At 38.0% G+C, this 19022-nt stretch overlaps 1 protein-coding gene across 2 annotated transcripts; it reads left to right on the forward strand.

Moving 5' to 3' along the window:
* The first annotated feature begins 4186 nt into the window (after positions 1-4186).
* Positions 4187-16748, forward strand: LOC139119971 (caprin-1-like). Of its 2 annotated transcripts, none has more exons than XM_070683980.1 (11): positions 4187-4461; positions 7478-7560; positions 7958-8062; positions 8700-8776; positions 10372-10567; positions 10790-10888; positions 12835-13167; positions 13592-14007; positions 14846-15037; positions 15794-15940; positions 16241-16748. In XM_070683980.1, the coding sequence occupies exons 1-8, from the start codon at positions 4202-4204 to the stop codon at positions 13807-13809; spliced, it is 1371 nt and encodes a 456-aa protein (XP_070540081.1). In that variant the 5' UTR covers positions 4187-4201; the 3' UTR covers positions 13810-14007; positions 14846-15037; positions 15794-15940; positions 16241-16748. The 2 variants fall into 2 exon arrangements, with proteins under 2 accessions (XP_070540081.1, XP_070540165.1); XM_070684064.1 differs by having other exon boundaries at positions 14846-15010.
* Positions 16749-19022: the final 2274 nt, after the last annotated feature.

Genomic DNA, 19022 nt, shown 5'->3' on the forward strand with positions numbered 1-19022 from the left:
TTTGCATATGAAAGCATGTCAGCCCATTGAGATTACGTTCACAAAAGTTCATTGCCCTTGTCTCATTATCTCTGTACGATCGAGAACAGGAGACAAACTGAAGTTTTGTGCATAGTATGAATGTCCGTAACACTATGGAAATAATTCTGGTTGCAAAAATTGACTCGGAAATTTGACTTTACTTTTACAAAATGTTTTCAGTTCAGTGAATGGCATTGGCACTGTGACGGGATTGCATGCAATGAGAGTCACAAGCAAGCTGTAGTGTCAATGGGCCCGGTTTTTGAATTCAGTGAACAAACATGGACTTATTTTTCGGGCAAATACATTCTAAAATTAACTGTTGATGACAACCAACATTTCTGTTTGTTATTTTCCCACTGTAAAATGACTGACAAAAAGCAATTGGAGCGAATCTGACATCGAGAAACTCCACATTCAAAACACGGCAGACAGAGACCTCCTAAGTTGTTCGTTTTAAACTCTACTGAGTCTGCGCACAAGACTACAAGACCAGCTAGGTCACTAGAAAAATACAGCTAACTGGTTTGTATAGGGCAATCTTGATCCAAACTCTGCTGTGGTTAGGGATGATATAAGCACAGTAAAAACGTGACAAACAAATATATATTACAGTGTTCATTCTAGGACGAAAAACAAGGGCCACTTTGGGCCCCTACTCCTGTCCCAAGGGGGCCATTTTATAAATTGGGGGCCGTCATGATCACACATGTAAAACCCTTGAATTTTCTGCTGAAAATACCATAGTCTATCAAGTCAAGAAAAGGAGAATACTAGAGATCGGGCCACCTGTAACCAACGAAGCCTACAGCAAAGTTGTGCTCCGTATACGCAACAGGCCCAACAATGGCAGGAGCAAACTAACCGTTTGGTTTGATTCAATTGTTTACGTAACTTATGTGATGAATTATTGATGTCGGACTTTAACAACTGCACAAATTACTACGGACTGTGATTTTGACTGGAAACGATCATGATCAAAGCTTAGCGCACCGGTAGGATTTCTCCGAGTGGCCCCCGATTTGCACTGGTCGACAATTATCACACTGATAGTGATACAACACGAGAGTGTTAAACCCGTACGACCTACATAAAGTGATCGATACATCAACTTTTAAACATAACTTGTATGTATTAGCAATTGTATGTTTGCAAATTTACGATCATTGGTTCTGATCTGGCTACTCTGGAAACGAGATATGTCCGACCTAAACTGTGTTGCTCTTCAAAACGATCATACTGGCCGGCCAAGCATGAATGCTTTCCTTGCAGTGTTCAACGTTTCGCTGGTATGCACGATAGACGTTGCAAACGCTTCAATTTAAGGGACTGCCCGATCATCCTGGGTTCATCAACTATTATATAGTACTGGCTTTAAAAATCTGAGCGGCGACTAGCTTTTCACAATAACGCGGCGGCCGCGGCCGGAGCCGTTGTTTACATTCATCGATCGTACCACATGCGCACGGCTCCAATACACCATTGCCCCTACATCAGTCCTTTTTACCCAGCTTTCTATGTACCACCATATATGCCGTAGTGGGCAAAGGTCGAAGGGTAACTGAATCGTTTAACATGGCACACTATGACTGAGGTAATGACCTTCGGCGAGCTACGTAAATGTACTATGAACTAAGTAAACTCTGCGTGATCGACCGACCCATTCATAAAATGTTGCGCCCTTGGTGGCGCATCAAAGGTAGAAATGAGGGCCATTCGAGATTTTTTTGCGCAAATTGCGCAATGGCGCGTCCTAGAATTAACTCTGATTAATTTTTTCAGAAGATAGGAAAGCATTCCTTTATAACTACTAAAGATTTTTCTCTTGCTTTGTGTAAGTAACACAGTTCAGTTAAAAATGAAAAAATCCTTGAAGGTTCATGTACAGTGGAAATGGCTAGCTGTTAACAAACATACAGAATATTGTAGCATACAAATTACGCTACATTTTTTCCAGGAATATTAATGCTTACGAATATTAATGAGCCATCCGCCAATCTTCTAAGCTCTACATACATTCACAACAGAGATACTCAAATTTGTTGACTTTTGAAAAAATCTTCTAGAGGATAGTTTTTCCAGCCAGCAGCTTGGATTGTGTAAGCAAGTGATTTATGGTTTGTAGTATGTGTATTACAAGTGACATCACTGCAACATTAAAACTTATGTGTAAAGCCGTGATTATATGTTTTAGTTAAATCCCCCCTAAAATTTTAAAATCCCCTCAAAAATTCCTGCAGAGGGGGACCAGTCCCCCCCTGGTGTAGCATCCTAGATGAAACACTGCATGTGCCCATTTTATTACGATTTTTTAATGTCCTGACTACAACTCAGACATGTATCAAGCGAATTTATTCAAAAGTATTTTTATCACAGACCTAAAGAAGAGGACTCTATCCTCTCTGAGGACATGTAATCAAAGTACCCATTAACAAGTGGGGACTGTGTCATCAACGATGACTTTTTTTTTGATTTTAATTTGAATTTTAGGAGATGAATACTCTCAATTCAACAGAAAACAAAGTTTAGTTGAATGTTCTATACATACACAAGTACAATCCTGAACATAATTTTTATGCCTTAGACGAGCCCATAGTGTATATTGGTTATTGTGAATGCAAGACTCCGCAGGGTATTGTGCCCCTTAGCAAGGCACTGTACTCCTCATTACTGCATTGGGTAGTGTGTTATGGAACATCTGTACCTCATCCTGTTATTGGGTTAGCCTGTTGGATGAGCAGTAAATAGATAAAAAATAAAAAAGACTCTTTATAGAGGGATTTTCAGTTTGTACAAAACTCCTGAAAATGGAAATTAAAATATTCTGTCACCAGACTATGTAGGTCTAGATAAGTAAAGATTTCGGCTCTAGAATAGTAGTGTATGTGTTTGTTTTCGTAGTTGTTTGCTGCAAATGGTGCTGGTCAAAAATCTACTTTCTAGCACTGTTACTGAAAAGTCTTACTTTATTTTGTGGTACATTCAGTGGTATTTTACATCAATATATTTATAGACAAAAAAAGGCAAGATCATGTAGCCCTCCTCTGCAGTGAAGTAAAACCACGTATTTCAAGACCAAGTTAGTTGTACTGGTATATGGTTCTAGGAGTAAGCTGGTACTCAGAGGTCTGATATTATGAGAACAATGGTAATATTGTTGTCATGATTGTTTTTATCATGATGATGATGATGATGTTGATAATGTTGACAAAGATGATGATGATGATGATGATGATGATGATGGACAATGAAAATAACCTAATATGTTGGTGATGAACAAGGCTATTGATGATGTAGAAAAGTAATTATTTCTACCTGACAGAAGTGAAATACATGTACATGGGTTATACATGTATGCATTGCCGTGTTGTAAATGCATGTAAGAACATACAAGTTAAGTAAGTAAGCACTTAATAAATGGAAAAGTTGTGTCAGTATAGATTTGCTTAAGAATATTTTATTTTCTAATAAATTCAAAGACAAGGGAAAATCTGTGCAAAATGAAGTTTTGTACCAAAATCGCTCCATGACTATTTCGTTAATAATTGTATTTGTCAAGAACTTTTTTCTTAGGAGTTAGTCTAGTCTCTACCTAGTGTCAGCAGAATTAGCAAATCTTTGATTATTTACAACTGAATTCATTCCCCCAGGTGTCATTTATTGGCCAAAACTAACAAAATACAACATTAAATGCTTCAAAAATTTGAACAGAATCATTTCTATTATTACAGAAGGGTTCATACAGTTCTTTAATTTTCATTTCTCCTGGAAATTCCTGGAAATTCCTGGAATATGACGTACAGTCCTGGAAAATTGACAAGCCTTATAAATTTTGAAAATGTAAAAATGATTGTTCATAATATTGTAATGATATAAAAAGGACGCTGGGAAAGTAGTATTTTGGACCTAAAAAGTGTAATTGAAAATTGCTCAAAAAGCCCTTCAAAGTCCTTGAATTTTACTTGACCTTGCATGAAGTCAGTGTCTTGAAAAGCATAGTCCATACAAAGCTTGGCTGTAGAGATTAGTCTTCAAATAGTGTGCTATGTGTTTGGAAGATTTGTTTCTCATTCAGTATTTAAACCACAGCACTTTCCTGTGGTTCATAGAGGGGAGGACACTGACACCATAGACCAACCACCAGAATGGTATAACATGATTTGATTTACATCTTGACTCTATGACAGGGTTAAAGCAGCAGAAGAAAGTTGCAAAGCGTGAACAGCTGCATCGACAAGAACATGAACAGAAGAGATTGAAGTCTGTGCTGGAACTACAGGACATGCTGGAACAGCTTGGTTCTGAGAATGTCAGAAAAGACTTCACTGAGGGCAGTCATGGAGCCATCACACTCACGCAGGAGGAACTCAAATATATTGATGAGTTCTACAAGTTGGTTTTACCAAGCAGAGAGACTGAGGAAGGAGAAGAGAAGGACAGGTAAGATGCTACACAGTTCAGTGACCTTGACTCTCATTGACCTTGACTTGAATGCAACTTGTGTAATTGTATCAATTGTAACAGTGAAGGTCAGTGAGAAGTGAAATGAAATAAATCATCTCTTTATGTGGAGACAATATTTCTTTCATGTACATTTCTCACAGTGTGTGTGTTGAATTTAGTGTAATTCCTGTAACCTTTATGCAGCATCTGCTAAGTCAATATAAAGTGATATTGCACAACAACCCTGTTACTTACCTATCTGCCAAGTCAGTATAGAGTGATATATCACCAATCACCATCTGCCAAGTCAGTGTAAAGTGATATTGCACAATAACCCTGTTACTTACCCATCTGCCATGTCAGTATAAAGTGCAGGGAAAGACACTAAGGGTTGCCCGATTGCCCGGGGCAAGTGAAAGTCGCATTCGGGCAAGTGAAACAGCGATGCCACTTGCCCGAACGGACAAGTGAAAAATAATTACCTAGAAATCAAATCCATAAGATCGATTTTCTGATGTGGGAACATGGACTTAAACAACAAATAATAATCATTTTACTTCATTGTGAGAACTAGGATAAAGTTTTTCACAATATTGCATGATCATTTTCAATAAACAATACCATCGGTTAATTACCGTACGCTGGTTTAGCGTATGTCCACAAAGTTCCTTGCCCTCACAAAACAAGGTTATGGTGTCACATGTCTGTACGATCAAAAAGACATACAAAGTTTTTTTGTTTTGTATGAATGTTTACAACACTATAAAAATAAAATTAGGTAGCGAAAATTAGCACCAAAAAATAGTACTTTTACTAAAACATACTCTACAATGCAATGTTCAGTTCAGTGACTGGCATTCACGGGGGTCATTGTGGAAAGACTGCATGCAAAGATGACAGCATGCATGGTCACAAGCAAGCTTTGGTGTCAACGGGTCCAGTCTTTGAATTTTCAATGAACACTGACTTATTTCTCAGGTCAATGAGCCAAAAGTTACTTGTCCGTGGCAACCAACCTCTCTGTTTGTGAATTTTCCCATTCTAAAATGACTGTCAAAAAGCGATCGGACCGAATTTCACATCGAGAAATTCAGCATGCATCACATCGTGAACTCGCTGACACCCTCAGTTGTTGATTAAAAGTTTACTTAATCTGCATATGAGCATTAAAAAGAGACCTAGGTCATCAGAAAAACATGTATAGTGCAATGTAATGAAAACTTCATGGTGCCATGCTGATGAGGGATGATATAGGCAGTGTAAAACATGACAAAGAAGTACATTATTTTTCAGAAGCTTCAAAACATTCCTTTATAACTTCTAAAGATTTTTTCTTTCTGTATAGTTCAGTTAAGACTGAAAAAATACCTTGAAGGTACAGTGGAAGTGGCTGTTATTATTTGTACATTATTATAGCCCTGAGAAAGTAAACATACAAGCATTTAAATTTTTTTCATGAATATTAATGAAGATGAATATTAATGAGCTGTCCAGCACTCTTGGAAGTCTGGAGAGAATAGTGAGAGAGTGACTGACATTTTTCACTAGTGATCATGAAGTTTGATGAATAACATGATAAAGGTTGCAAATAAAGTGTGTGAAATAAAAAATCAATGATTTTGCTTTCGAACCACATAATTTTACTGGGCAAGTGGTTTTCCAATTCGGGCAAGGGAACTTAACCCCCCCACTTGCCCGAAGGGCAAGTGGATAAAAAAATAAGTGTCTTTCCCTTAAGTGATATTGCACCAAAACCCTGCTACTTACCCATTTGCCAAGTCTGTATAAAGTGATATTGCACCAAATCCTGCTACTTACCCATCTGCCAAGTCAGTATAAAGTGATATTGCACCAAAACCCTACTACTTACCCATCTGCCTAGTCAGTATAAAGTGATATTGCACCAAAACCCTACTACTTACCCATCTGCCAAGTCAGTGTAAAGTGATATTGCACAACAACCCTGTTACTAACCCATATGCCATGTCAGTATAAAGTGATATTGCACCAAAACCCTGCTACACTTACCCATCTGCCAAGTCAGTATAAAGTGATATTGCATAACAACCCTGTTACTTACCCATCTGCCAAGTCAGTATAAAGTGATATTGCACCAAAACCCACTCATATTTCCACCTACTTGGTATGTTATATCCATGTCATACAGTAAAAATTGTGTTTACAGTATTTCTGTTTTCAAGGGCTTTCTCATTTTCAAGTCTTTGTTAAAATGCAACATAGGGAACATGTTATATCTAACTGCTTTTAACCAAGTTGACTTTGTGGTGGTGACTTGTCAAATTGACAGGATAAGGGTTCAAGTTGTGACTGGGCTAGTGGAAGTCCAATGTGATTTGGTGTTCTACAGCTATCACTGATAATTTTATTTCAATGTTTTATTTCAAAAGTTCAGCATTAACAGGGCCTGACACCCCCCCCCCCCCCTTTTATTCATCATCAACCCACAATTTCCAGTGTTTATTTGGTATCAAAATATATAAACTTGTAGTAATACCTTTGTGAATTATTGTAATATTTTTAGATTGTATCTTATCTTAGCATGGACAAGGTTCAATTCCATACAACTTGACTATATGAAAACAGATTAGCACAACATTAATTATTAAATAATTTTTCTGCCTATTTCGAGGTCAATATAGTAACCTTTAAGTGTTACGTGGTTTTCAATTTGAAGAGCTAATTTGTACTTTCAGAAGAAAGCAATTACAGAGAGAATTTGTGACCAAATCCCCTGTGCCTCCAGACAGTCTTTTCACAACAGGTCTTTGCTTCTAGTGTGTGTATGTAGTATGTGCAACTTATTCATACGTAGTCTTCATAGTGCTTTGCTTCAGCAGGTTTTTTTTGTGAATTCACAACACCTTATAAAATCCTCAATCCTTGTTTGTGAATTCACAACACCTTATAAAATCCTCAATCCTTGCCATAATTTACTGAGTATTTGTGTACTAGGATAGCGTTAATGAGTCTTTGATGTTGGCTTTTTTTCCAGTTTCTCTGAGAAACAGAGCAGTGCCAGTGAACATCTTATCAGCTTCTTAGATGCCAAGCCAAAGGATGTCTGCGGAACAACTTGTATCCTTAAAAATCCAGGGAAATATATAAATGATGGGGCAGGGTTAATCGGGGATTATGAATATGTAAAATCTAGTAAAGAGGTCTGAAGTTTACTTCTGTGTCATTGTTCTTGGGGTGGGGGTTGGTCTCATATTTTAGTAAAATGGTCTGAAATGTTCTTTAATTTCATTGGTGTTACTTTGGCTTACAGCAAGACCAGTTTTGATAACTTAAAGTCTTTGGCTCGTTAAACAACTTTGTTGTGCTGTTTTCTCATCATATATGTATGGATTATTGCCAAATGGTGCTGGAGATAATACATGTTATGTTTGATTGTATGTTAGTCTGTCATAAATGGAAGTTATGTCTCATCAGCATGTATGAAAACCTAGTGTTTCCTTAATAAATCTAACAGACAAGGGTCTGAAGGACATTTTTGACCGTGTCATGGCTTGTGGTTACTTGGAAAACATCCCTTCCCATTCTGAGAACGGTGAAACAGAAGCTGAACCAGAAGAAGGTCAGTATTTGATTAAGATGTATAGGAATACATAAATGGATATTGTATTTGAATGGGTAATACTATGTATTTCAGCACATCATTCGGAAGGATAAGGAAATGTGTATTTTTACAGAACAAAAATAACCGTTTTCCTGCCAGACTGTATCACTTCCCCCATCTGTCAAGTCAGTAAAAAGTGGTATTGAGCCAAAACCATATGCAGTGTTCTTCATGGCCTGTAAAAACTGAGGGATGGCCAATCTACATGAAAATATATAATTTGCATATAATGTTCTGAAAATGTATTATTTTGTACATTTATTAACATATGATTAGATTGCTCACAAACTGGGTGTGCCACCCCTAACATCACCCCTGTGGAGGACCCTGCGTATGTATTTTCACCCACTTAGCTTGGTGTGTTTCAGCACTTATGGTCTGCAAAAATCATGTTCACAGTAGCTCTGTGTTCAAGGGCCTTCAAATGTTCATTGTTTTATTGCAATGCAACATATGGGACACATTATTCTTCACTGGTTTTAACGAACTTGACCTGATGGTGACACATGAACTTGACAGGATAAGGGATAATGAAAATATCATCAAAGTTTACAGTTATTTGCCCTTTAAATATAAATTACTGATTTATTTTCAGAAGTTGAAGAAACCAAGGAAACTGAGGAGTATGTTGTTGTGGAATCTGATGAGGTACCGCCAGCTGATGCTCCAGAGGTGTGTACATGTACTGATACTATCAGTGCTTTCTTTGATGTCGATGTCTTTGTACTGATACTATCAGTGCGTTCTTTGATGTCGATGTCTTTGTACTGATACTATCAGTGCTTTCTTTGATGTCTATGTCTTTGTACTGATACTATCAGTGCTTTCTTTGATGTCTATGTCTTTGTACTGATACTATCAGTGCTTTCTTTGATGTCTATGTCTTTGTACTGATACTATCAGTGCTTTCTTTGATGTCTATGTCTTTGTACTGATACTATCAGTGCTTTCTTTGATGTCTATGTCTTTGTTCTGATACTATCAGTGCTTTCTTTGATGTCTATGTCTTTGTACTGATACTATCAGTGCTTTCTTTGATGTCTATGTCTTTGTACTGATACTATCAGTGCTTTCTTTGATGTCTATGTCTTTGTACTGATACTATCAGTGCTTTCTTTGATGTCTATGTCTTTGTACTGATACTATCAGTGCTTTCTTTGATGTCTATGTCTTTTTACTGATACTATCAGTGCTTTCTTTGATGTCTATGTCTTTGTACTGATACTATCAGTGCTTTCTTTGATGTCTGTGTCTTTGTACTGATACTATCAGTGCTTTCTTTGATGTCTATGTCTTTGTACTGATACTATCAGTGCTTTCTTTGATGTCTATGTCTTTGTACTGATACTATCAGTGCTTTCTTTGATGTCTATGTCTTTGTCAATCTATCACTGTAATACTAGTGATGACAATGTCAGCTGTAGACACAGGCTATAATAGCATATCTAACTTTGACTTAATATACATGACAGTCTGCTGAACTTTTGACAGACAGAAAAAAAACATTCAACAAAATTCAACTGGGTGAAAGGGGGATGAAGTTATGATACAGTGGTATAAACATGAAATGCAATTTCTCGTTTGACCTGATTACTGGAGAGCCATTTGTTTAATTACCCGATTTTTTTTTTTTTGGGGGGGGGGGGGGGGAACACAGATGGTTTAAGAAATTGTTGCATCAGACAGACAGAGTGGTACTGGTATGAAAGCTGTATAGTTACAAAAATATCAATTTATTATTTCAGAGAACAATTCATCATTAAACCAATTTTATCTGTCCGGTCACTAAATACTCCAAATGCACAGCCTGGCTTGCTTGTTCTGCTATGTTATCTCAATTGTGATTGTCTGTGACATTGCCAACCAGTTTATTGTGTTGGGTTTGTAAAGTCCTGATTGTTCACTAGACTCTCTCATGGCCCCTTGGTTGGCCACCGGCTAATCTGTTATCTACACTGATGTGCTCTCAATGAGCAGGCTAAGCAAACCCATGGTAAACACACATCCTTGCTATACCAGCTTTCTGTACCAGGTACTCTATGTTCAAAGTCAGAGCAGGAGAGTATTAAACAGCATAGCCAATTAAGAGTGTCTGTTTACCTGAGTGTTCAGTTCCCTGTTTGGTACTGTGAATGCCAAAGTAATGAAAATGAAAACATCTTCCTGGAGTGTGTTTGTGATGGGGAAAATAGCACAGACATGGCCATAATCGAATGATTCTTGAGTTGTTTTTAAAAGCTAACATTTACGATGAATTTATTGTTTAGATTACATCATCTTTACCACCTGCTGAGTTACCACCATCCACCACTGAAGAACCCACACTGCTAACATCAAGCAACGGCCCTCTCATGTCTGAGTCCATCCTACCAACCCACAAACCCCAAAGAGACGTCAATGAAGTGTTAGCCGCTGTCCAGGGAGACTTCAACTTTATGCAGGAATCTATGATTGATTTTCAGTGTAAGTTTGAACTGTAAGAAATCTAAATGTTCTCTGTGTATTGGCAGTGTATATAGGCAATGCTTTGTTTGTGTCTGTACAGACATCGTCATTTGGTTTGACATTGATGTGACAGTACTTCATCACATCCTTACAGTGGTTTGTAGGATTCCTTCGATTTGAAGTTGTCTAAATAACTGAAAATTTTATGTTGTCGTTAATTATAGTTTCTTTCTGTTGCAGCACCACACATGGACCCTGCAGTTGTAGCCGTAGCAACATCACAACCACTACTACCACCACAGCAGAGCACACAGACAGCAATACCACAGTCATCTCAAGGTGAGTTCAAAGTTCAAAGGGGAAATAAGGTCAAGAAGAACTTACCCAAGTGATTTGTTATCCAATATTAAACATATGCTGTACCGTAACTATTAACGTAACTGATAGAGTTGAAGTCACTTATATCCCCACAGACACCGTCCGGGGGGACTTATAGGTTTGGTCATGTCCGTGCGTGCGTGTGTGCGTGCGTGCGTGCGTCCGTGCGTGCGTCCGTCCGTCCGTTCACGCAGATATCTCAGAGATGCCCAGGTCAATTTCTTTCAAACTTTGCACAAGGATAGTACCCTACCCCATACAGATGCACGTCGATTTGTTTCACAATGCGATCAAATTTGGCCGTGTTAGAGGACTTTTTAGTTTTCACCTCCATAGACTCCCATGTATAAGGCAGTCTCCATAGACTCCCATGTATAAGGCAGTCCATAGACTCCCATGTATAAGGCCAAGAAAAATAAAAATTTAGTTTCTCATTGTATTCATATTGCAAAAAGGATGCAGTGACACAGTTTTTAGTCCCCACGGATGAAGTCCAGGGGGCTTATAGATTGGGTCATGTCCGTCCATGACACCCAGTCTCATTAATTATGTGCATATCTAATTTTGAGCGAGCCAATAGAGCTAGAGGTCTGATTTTTGGTATATAGGGATAACTTAGCAATACTATTTTTTTGACAAAATGTCACGTGACCTCGGTGACCTTTGACCTCAAATATACATATTTGTCCATAACTCAGTAACCACAAGTGCTACACCCTATGACGCCACATATTGTACCTCATTAATTATGTGCATATCTAATTTTGAGCGAGCCAATAGAGCTAGAGGTCTGATTTTTGGTATATGGGGATAACTTAGCAATACAATTATTTTGACAAAATGTCACATGACCTCGATGACCTTTGACCTCAAATATACATGTTTGTCCATAACTCAGTAACCACAAGTGGTACACCCTTCATATATGGTATGATGGGAGACCTTATGATGCTTCATACTGTACCTCATTAATTATGCGTATATCTAATTCTGAGCAAACCCATAAAGCTGGATGTCTGTCATACATATGCACATAGATTTGTTATGTGATACGATCCAATAAGGCCGCCATGTGGCCATTTTATTACGATTTTTTCAGTGTCCTGAACTACAGCTCAGACATGTATCAAGCGAATTTATTCAAAAGTATTTTTATCACAGACCTAATGAAGAGGACTCTATCCTCTCTGAGGACCTGTAATCAAAGTACTACCCATTAACAAGTGGGGACTGTGTCATCAACAATGTCTTGTTCACTAAATTTTCAGATATCCATGTACAATACAAAGGGGTACATCAGCCATATTTACTCAATGAAGCACTTGTAGCTGCACCATACAATACAATATTACTGACCATGCAATATTAGTGGCGCACATGTTTTTTGTGGCTTAACAAGTCAAAAACTGATTGGCTTTTGTAAATTTAAGTGACCAAATTCCTTTGAAGGTACCTGCTGTCAAATTTCTTTCCCAAAATATGTTGACAGATCCACCAGGTAGATGGAGTTGACCTTCATCTAGAATGTGGTAAACACGTTTCACTGGTGTCACCTGTATACCATTGAAGAGTAGAGAGTAGATTTGTCTTGAATAGTTTGAAGTTGTAATAAAACACAATGTCTCTCTCAAGCCACTATGATAACATTCATGTACATGATGGTTCATCAGTAGTCAGTATTGTTAACCCAGTAGCCATGTATTCTTACATACATGAGTATGTATACTGTATTTTCATAAGCTGTCTGTCAAACAATGCAGTTGAAAATAGTAAGGGGGAATGTGATGACATGAATCTGCTAACAAACCACACTGCAATTGTAAAGCTTTCTTATAGTATTCGTCTGGAGTTAGTACCATCAGTTGAAATTTTGCGTTAAAGTGTTTCATATGTTGCTTTCTTTACAGACCCTTCAACACATTCAACACTTGAACAGTTGTCACATCACACACCACTAGACCAGCTGACGCAGCAAACGACCAGCGCCCTGGAATCAGTCATGAGATCCTCAAATTTACCAAGCCAGACTCTCACACAGGAACAATACTCAAGCTCCACAACAGACCAGAGCTCATCGCAGCAACATTCAAACTTAGGCGCAAGTCCAAGCCTCTCCACACCGTCAATGCTAGCACAACAGTCATTAGTTCCAGCACAGACAGTCCCCCTCAGTAGTACAGATAGCCAAACAATGTCAGCAGCTCACATGTCACAAACACTGCCCCCACAGTCCATGACAGGTTAGTTCCTTTGTTTATAAATACTGCCTGATAGTTAGTTAATTAATGACAGGCTATTTATGTAATGTTGATATAAATGAACACAATAAAGACAGCAGCCCATTCAAAACTAAGAACAGCTTTGCTAGCTGTGTTTCAGTTTAACCTTCAGATAAGAATGTATGTATGTGCCGGGCCTTGTCTGTCTTGAACTGTTTTATCATCAGCGAACAGAAGCATGCTTCTGTGAATATTCTGTGAAATGTGATGCTTTCAAAGCTATTGTATTCATATGCAGTGATTCCAAATGAAATATTAATATAAAAGAAAGTTCCTGTCAAGAAACTGGTGTTTTGCATGCGATATGTTTATCCAGCTGGAGTTGAGAACACATACTGAATACAGTGTGTAAAGTTACTGACCAGCTTGCTGTTTTGTTTTGCAGCTCCCAGTCAGTTAAGTGAATCAAATCAACTCCAAGACTCCTTGTCATCACAGTTATCATCAGTTCAAAACCCTTCAAGTATGAGTTCCACAGTCTCTGATCCAACTCAGAGCATGACACTCTCTCATGAACAGTCGCAACCACCCCAGGAACAAAGTCAGCCAGCGCCGGCAAAACCAGCCAAATCAACGTCAACGCACCGCCATTTCAGTCTATGAACTACATGAGACAGCAGCAACAGCAGAGCTACATGCAACAGACGCCACAGGCACAGATTGTGACATCACAGCAACTTGAATTCACAGATCAAAGCATGCAACAGTCAGAAACTCAGTATTACTCCCAGCCACCAACACTGCAAGACACACAGTCTGCACATGAAGCACAAATGTCAGTACAGTCAGCTGAACCGCATGGTAAGGACAATGCTAATTATTTGATCTTTTCTAGGTCAGTGTCCTTGTAGGGTCCATGTGAAATGAGTGTTTCTGCTCAACACACAGTGTTCAATACTGTCTTCTGTCAGGGTTAAATTGCATTGTGAAATGATTAGAATATTTCACTGTGACATGTAGGGTTTTGACCATACCATGGTTGTGGGTAATCGCAGCCTCTCTCAGGTTACTGGTGTAAAATCCTCTTACATGTCAAGTATTTGGGATATAATTCATTACTTTATTGAAACACCCCAAGCATGGGTAATAGGTGCTTGTTCATATTACCAGAGTGCTTTATGCAAGTTTTTCTGTATACCTTTCCCCCCCATTTCCCTGTCTAGAGGTCCAACTTTACCATAGAAAACAATGGAATTGGTTAAAACCACAGTGATGAAAGGGTCAAAAGAAAGCTATATATTACAGTGTCTGTGTAAAACGTCCATGTAGGATATGCATTGTAGGCAGCGCATGTCGCAATTCTTAATTTTCTTGGCTGTATATTAGGAATTGTAAAAACTGACACTCAGTCTTTGTTAGAAATCTGCCTGTCTTTGTGGATAGTAAGATTTGATCTGTGTGTCCACATGATTCATGAATTATCAACATCTTTCTGAATGTGTTGAAAATGCAAGTGTTATTGAAATGAGTTGTCTCAAACGTGAAGACCATTCCTGTGTAATTTAGGGTAGTGTCTTACAACTGTTTGTCTATCATAACACTGAACCATAGAATATTTGCACGCTCTGAAATCCTGTCACAGTTTAAGTCATGATGTGAAGATACCAGAGATTGACAGTAATTTTGTCTCCATTAACAGCTCCAGGAAGTTACCCACACCAACATCCAGGCATGGGTCAGCCTGGTGGATATCAAAGACCAACGTCGGCAGGTCGTGGAAATGGACGTGGTGGCCGTGGTTCACGTGGCGCCGGAGGAAGCACATACCGTGGCAGCAGTCGTCCTCCATTTAACACACGTAATGGTCGGTTTCCATCACCATCATATAGGGGTGAGATTGTATCGTATATTGTGACATGTGCCATCTAGTGGTTTGGGTGCTACTTTGGGTATTTTCACTGTCATTTGTGTTGTGAAGTATGTTTTTGTCTCACTTCTTGGTGTATTTTACACTCCAAATGCTTGAAATTCCAGTGTTGATCTTATCCACATGACTATCACTAAAATCACATGGCACTTGACAGTAGGTAGTATTTTGGAGGGAAGAAGGAATATGCTATGGTTGATGTCGTTACACTGCTTAATGTCTATCAAATTAGCTGGTATATAACTTATCAGCACAGCCTGTACAACTACAGATGTATCATCATTCATGACAAAAGTCTATTGACTTGAATGATGAACAATATGGAAATAGGCATTTTGATGTTATTAAGGACTAAAACTATGAATAGTTGGTATTTGGAACAAAAAGTACTAAAAAAGTGATCAGAAGTTACTACTATGTATATTTATTGCACTTTGGGTCCAAGGTAGTAAATATTTTAATGATGAGCTGCATTGACAGCTAGGGTGTGTTCTGTTTCACAGGAAATCATTGCCTAAATATTAATACATGATAACATGGCTAATCTACTGTACTTGCAATTCCTGCTAAGTTTTCACAAGGTGCAGAACATACCACATACAGTGGTCAAATCTGGTGAAAGCACTGTCCATAGAAAATCAGAGAACCAGTTTCAGTGATTTTCAAACAAAGTGACAAATGATAATGTCATCTAAAGTACTTGATTTGTCTGTATTACAGGAGGATATTCCTATCACCAACCCAGAGATTATCAATCCAACTATGTGCCACAGGACAGAGGCCAGTATGGAGCAGGGGCATTCTCGCAGAGTGGTTACAAAAGAGGCGGTGGTAGTGGAGCGCCCCCACGTGGTGGAGTACCAAGAGGTGAGTCACTCTTGCTGTTTTGTATTGGTTGCATGTAAAATTGTATCTCCTCCACTTTAGGGGGACACATTTCCCACTCTGTGCTGGCAAAGCCACTAGTATCTCATCCAACGCTCAGTGTATCAGCAGATTAACATGAAGTTTTGCTATTATTTATGGACTAACACTTTTGAATTGTCTGTCATTAAATCATATTTTTTGTGAGTGTCTTTTGATGCATTCCATATTTGATTTATTTGAAGTGTAAATGAATAATTTTTGGGTCGGATGTGATATTGAATCCAATTTTTTCCTCTGCAGGTCGCGGAACTGCTCCCCGTGGTGGAAACAACAGAGGGCGTGGTGGATTTGCCAAGCCAAACCAAACACCTGTAACTGCTTGAAAAGGACCGTATCAAGCAAGCATGAATATATTCCAATGACAACTTATGCAATGAATCTTGACCATGGAAAAATGAATATGGAAAAGTTACAAAGTGCAATCAATGGACCTCTGTCTGTCAATCAGTGATTTCAGACAAGTTTACCCTCTTGCTGGAGTGGATTGTTCCATTTTGAACAGTTGGGATATTCCATTAACTATAAAAAGGGGGTTTGTTTTGGAGAGGTGGACTGAAATTCCAGAAGGCATGGTGTTTCATACCAGCATTGAGTAGACAAAGTAACATTATTTGCACTGATAAGTGTGGATATTTTCCTGCATGTAGCAGACTTTAACAGAGAGAGCTAAAAATGACCTGTGTTTGTGAAAGTTATCTTTCCTGTTAACTCTTTCATGCTTACCTCTGCCTATTATATCACTACAGCCCTTCAAATAAAATTTCATTTCATGATATTAAATTGCCATCATTTCTACTTGATTGGTATTCCCTCTACTTAAAGCTTTTTTCATTGTTACAAGGGTGCACTCATAGCAACATTGTATTATAGTGCTTACAGAATATTCATGTGGCAATTTGTAATTCCTCAGTTATTGCTCCACAGATGTGACACAGTGAGAGGAGAGACAAGTGAATTACCAGTGCCCCTTAACTTATTACATTGTCAGCCAATCTCGTTTTCAAGAAAAAATTCACTGAACAATGAAAACAAGCCAAGGATTTGATGGTGAATGTCATAGTGATTTTCATAAAACTGCTTCTTTTTAGGACTTGATGTTTATCAATTAGATCAAGATTGAATTAGTTCAAGATTGGCCTAATTACATGATATCATGTTTCCTGTTTATTTCCACCATTGGTGTAAACAAAAAATCATTTTATTTGATGGGCTGTATGTTTTGTGATGGCATTGTCCTCTAAAACTTCTTGATAGTATAACAACTTTCCAACTCTCTCTGGATGTATGAATACTTCTTTTATACTTGCACTCAGTGTACCTTGCACCTATATCCCACACTGTTTTAGAATTGTCCAAGGGGTAACAAATGAAATCGGACAATTCCAATTCAGGGAGTGGGGGAACTTTACTGACATCAGGACCAAAGTGCAAGATGTGTGTACAAAACCTTGTATTATGCAAAAAACCATGTACAGTAGAGAAACAATTGGTGTCCAGATACCCTCTACTCCAATAGCTAAGAGTTTATGGGATAATGTTATCTTATATTTAATTGCCCTCTTTACTCATGCACATTCATTGGGTAATATAAAATGAACAATGTGCTGTAGATTTTTTTTGCAAATTTGATTTTTGTCTCTATTTTTATAATTATTCTCATTGTTGTATTTTCTTTTTCCAAATTGAAGACAAAATGTGTTTAGATAGGAAAGTATAGATTTAATCTAGCATTGCTATCAAAGGCTGAGTTTGCAATACTGCTAAAGACACATTCTAACCTGTGCCTTCAATGTGCACCAGGTTTATTTAACTGTTACGGCTTTACCACTAGATAAAAATTGAGTGACGGTATATAAAGACATTTTCTTTTCTACCTAAACAGCATTCAGTGCCATTAGGAAACCTACTACATCTGTCTGCTAGTCCATCATCAATCATTAACATTCATAGATATGAACACTAGGTGTGATAGAACAAACACTATGTGATCTGAAAGGACATTTTTAACCACAATTCATTGGCTGTATGAGCAATTTGACCTACTTCATTAGGGCATTTGTTTTATGAAATAACATGTTTTTAAATGACAACATAAAGTGGATGTGCAGTAGTGGAAGTTCTAGAATTGTAGATATCAGTCTTGTGTTTACATTTGCAAAACAACTCAAGAAACATTTGATGCACAATGTAAAACTGAGACATAACATACCAGGTGCTATGTACAGCCAACAACTGTGTGATATCTTCCATATGCAGCTTTAACAAGACAGTTGTCATATGGTATACTTAGTGTAGACTAGTGAAGAACAGATCAAAGATGGACAATAACAGTGAATTAATACACCTTGCATGTAAAACAGCTACTTGAATTATTTATGGGCTAGATTGTTTTCAAATCAAGCTGCACTTCAAAGATAACCTTGTATTCCTTGCTGTTTAATTGATTTGCTTTCAGTGTTAATTTTTGTGACAAGCACCCATTCTCTGTTAATTTGTACCCGTTATTGGTCAAAGGGTAGGGCTTTAATATGAAAAAATAATCTCAGATTATACCAGAGCAATACTACAACACACATGTGTTACTTTAGACTTGTACAGTGACAGAAAAAACTACAAACTGATGAGCAACAAGAGATGGGCATGGCTGTGTAGATTTGAGTGTTCCTTTTAAAGATATAGCCATTTTCTCTGAAATCTGTGTCATTGCATGCAATAGAGTCAAATGCTTGTGACAAGAAAGCAGCAGACCTTTTATATTTCAATGTCAGTGTTATTGTCTCTTGGATACCTCGCTTGGCCTTTGACTCACTTTCTCTCACCCAAGAGAATTTGCTGTAGAAACTTGGAATGATCTTAGTGTAAGGCAAAGGGGTGGGTAGTGGGAGAGGTAGTCCCTCATTTGTGTGTAGCTGAGTAGATATGAAAAGCCAGTCTGGAGTTTTGTGCCATGTGAGGTATCTTGAGTAGAAAGAGCAGTGAATACTTGGCAAATAGAATAGCTTCGCTTTATGGACTACCACTA

Source organism: Ptychodera flava, chromosome 1, assembly GCF_041260155.1.
Source record: "Ptychodera flava strain L36383 chromosome 1, AS_Pfla_20210202, whole genome shotgun sequence".
Lineage (NCBI taxonomy): Eukaryota > Metazoa > Hemichordata > Enteropneusta > Ptychoderidae > Ptychodera > Ptychodera flava.

Bases quoted from the DNA above. Each gene is read 5' to 3' on its own strand.
- LOC139119971 (XM_070683980.1), top strand. From the start codon at position 4,202: ATGACAGGGTTAAAGCAGCAGAAGAAAGTTGCAAAGCGTGAACAGCTG. The intron at 7,561-7,957 runs GTATCCTTAAAA...TAAATCTAACAG, and splicing joins GGATGTCTGCGGAACAACTT to ACAAGGGTCTGAAGGACATT. The intron at 10,889-12,834 runs GTGAGTTCAAAG...CTTTCTTTACAG, and splicing joins AATACCACAGTCATCTCAAG to ACCCTTCAACACATTCAACA.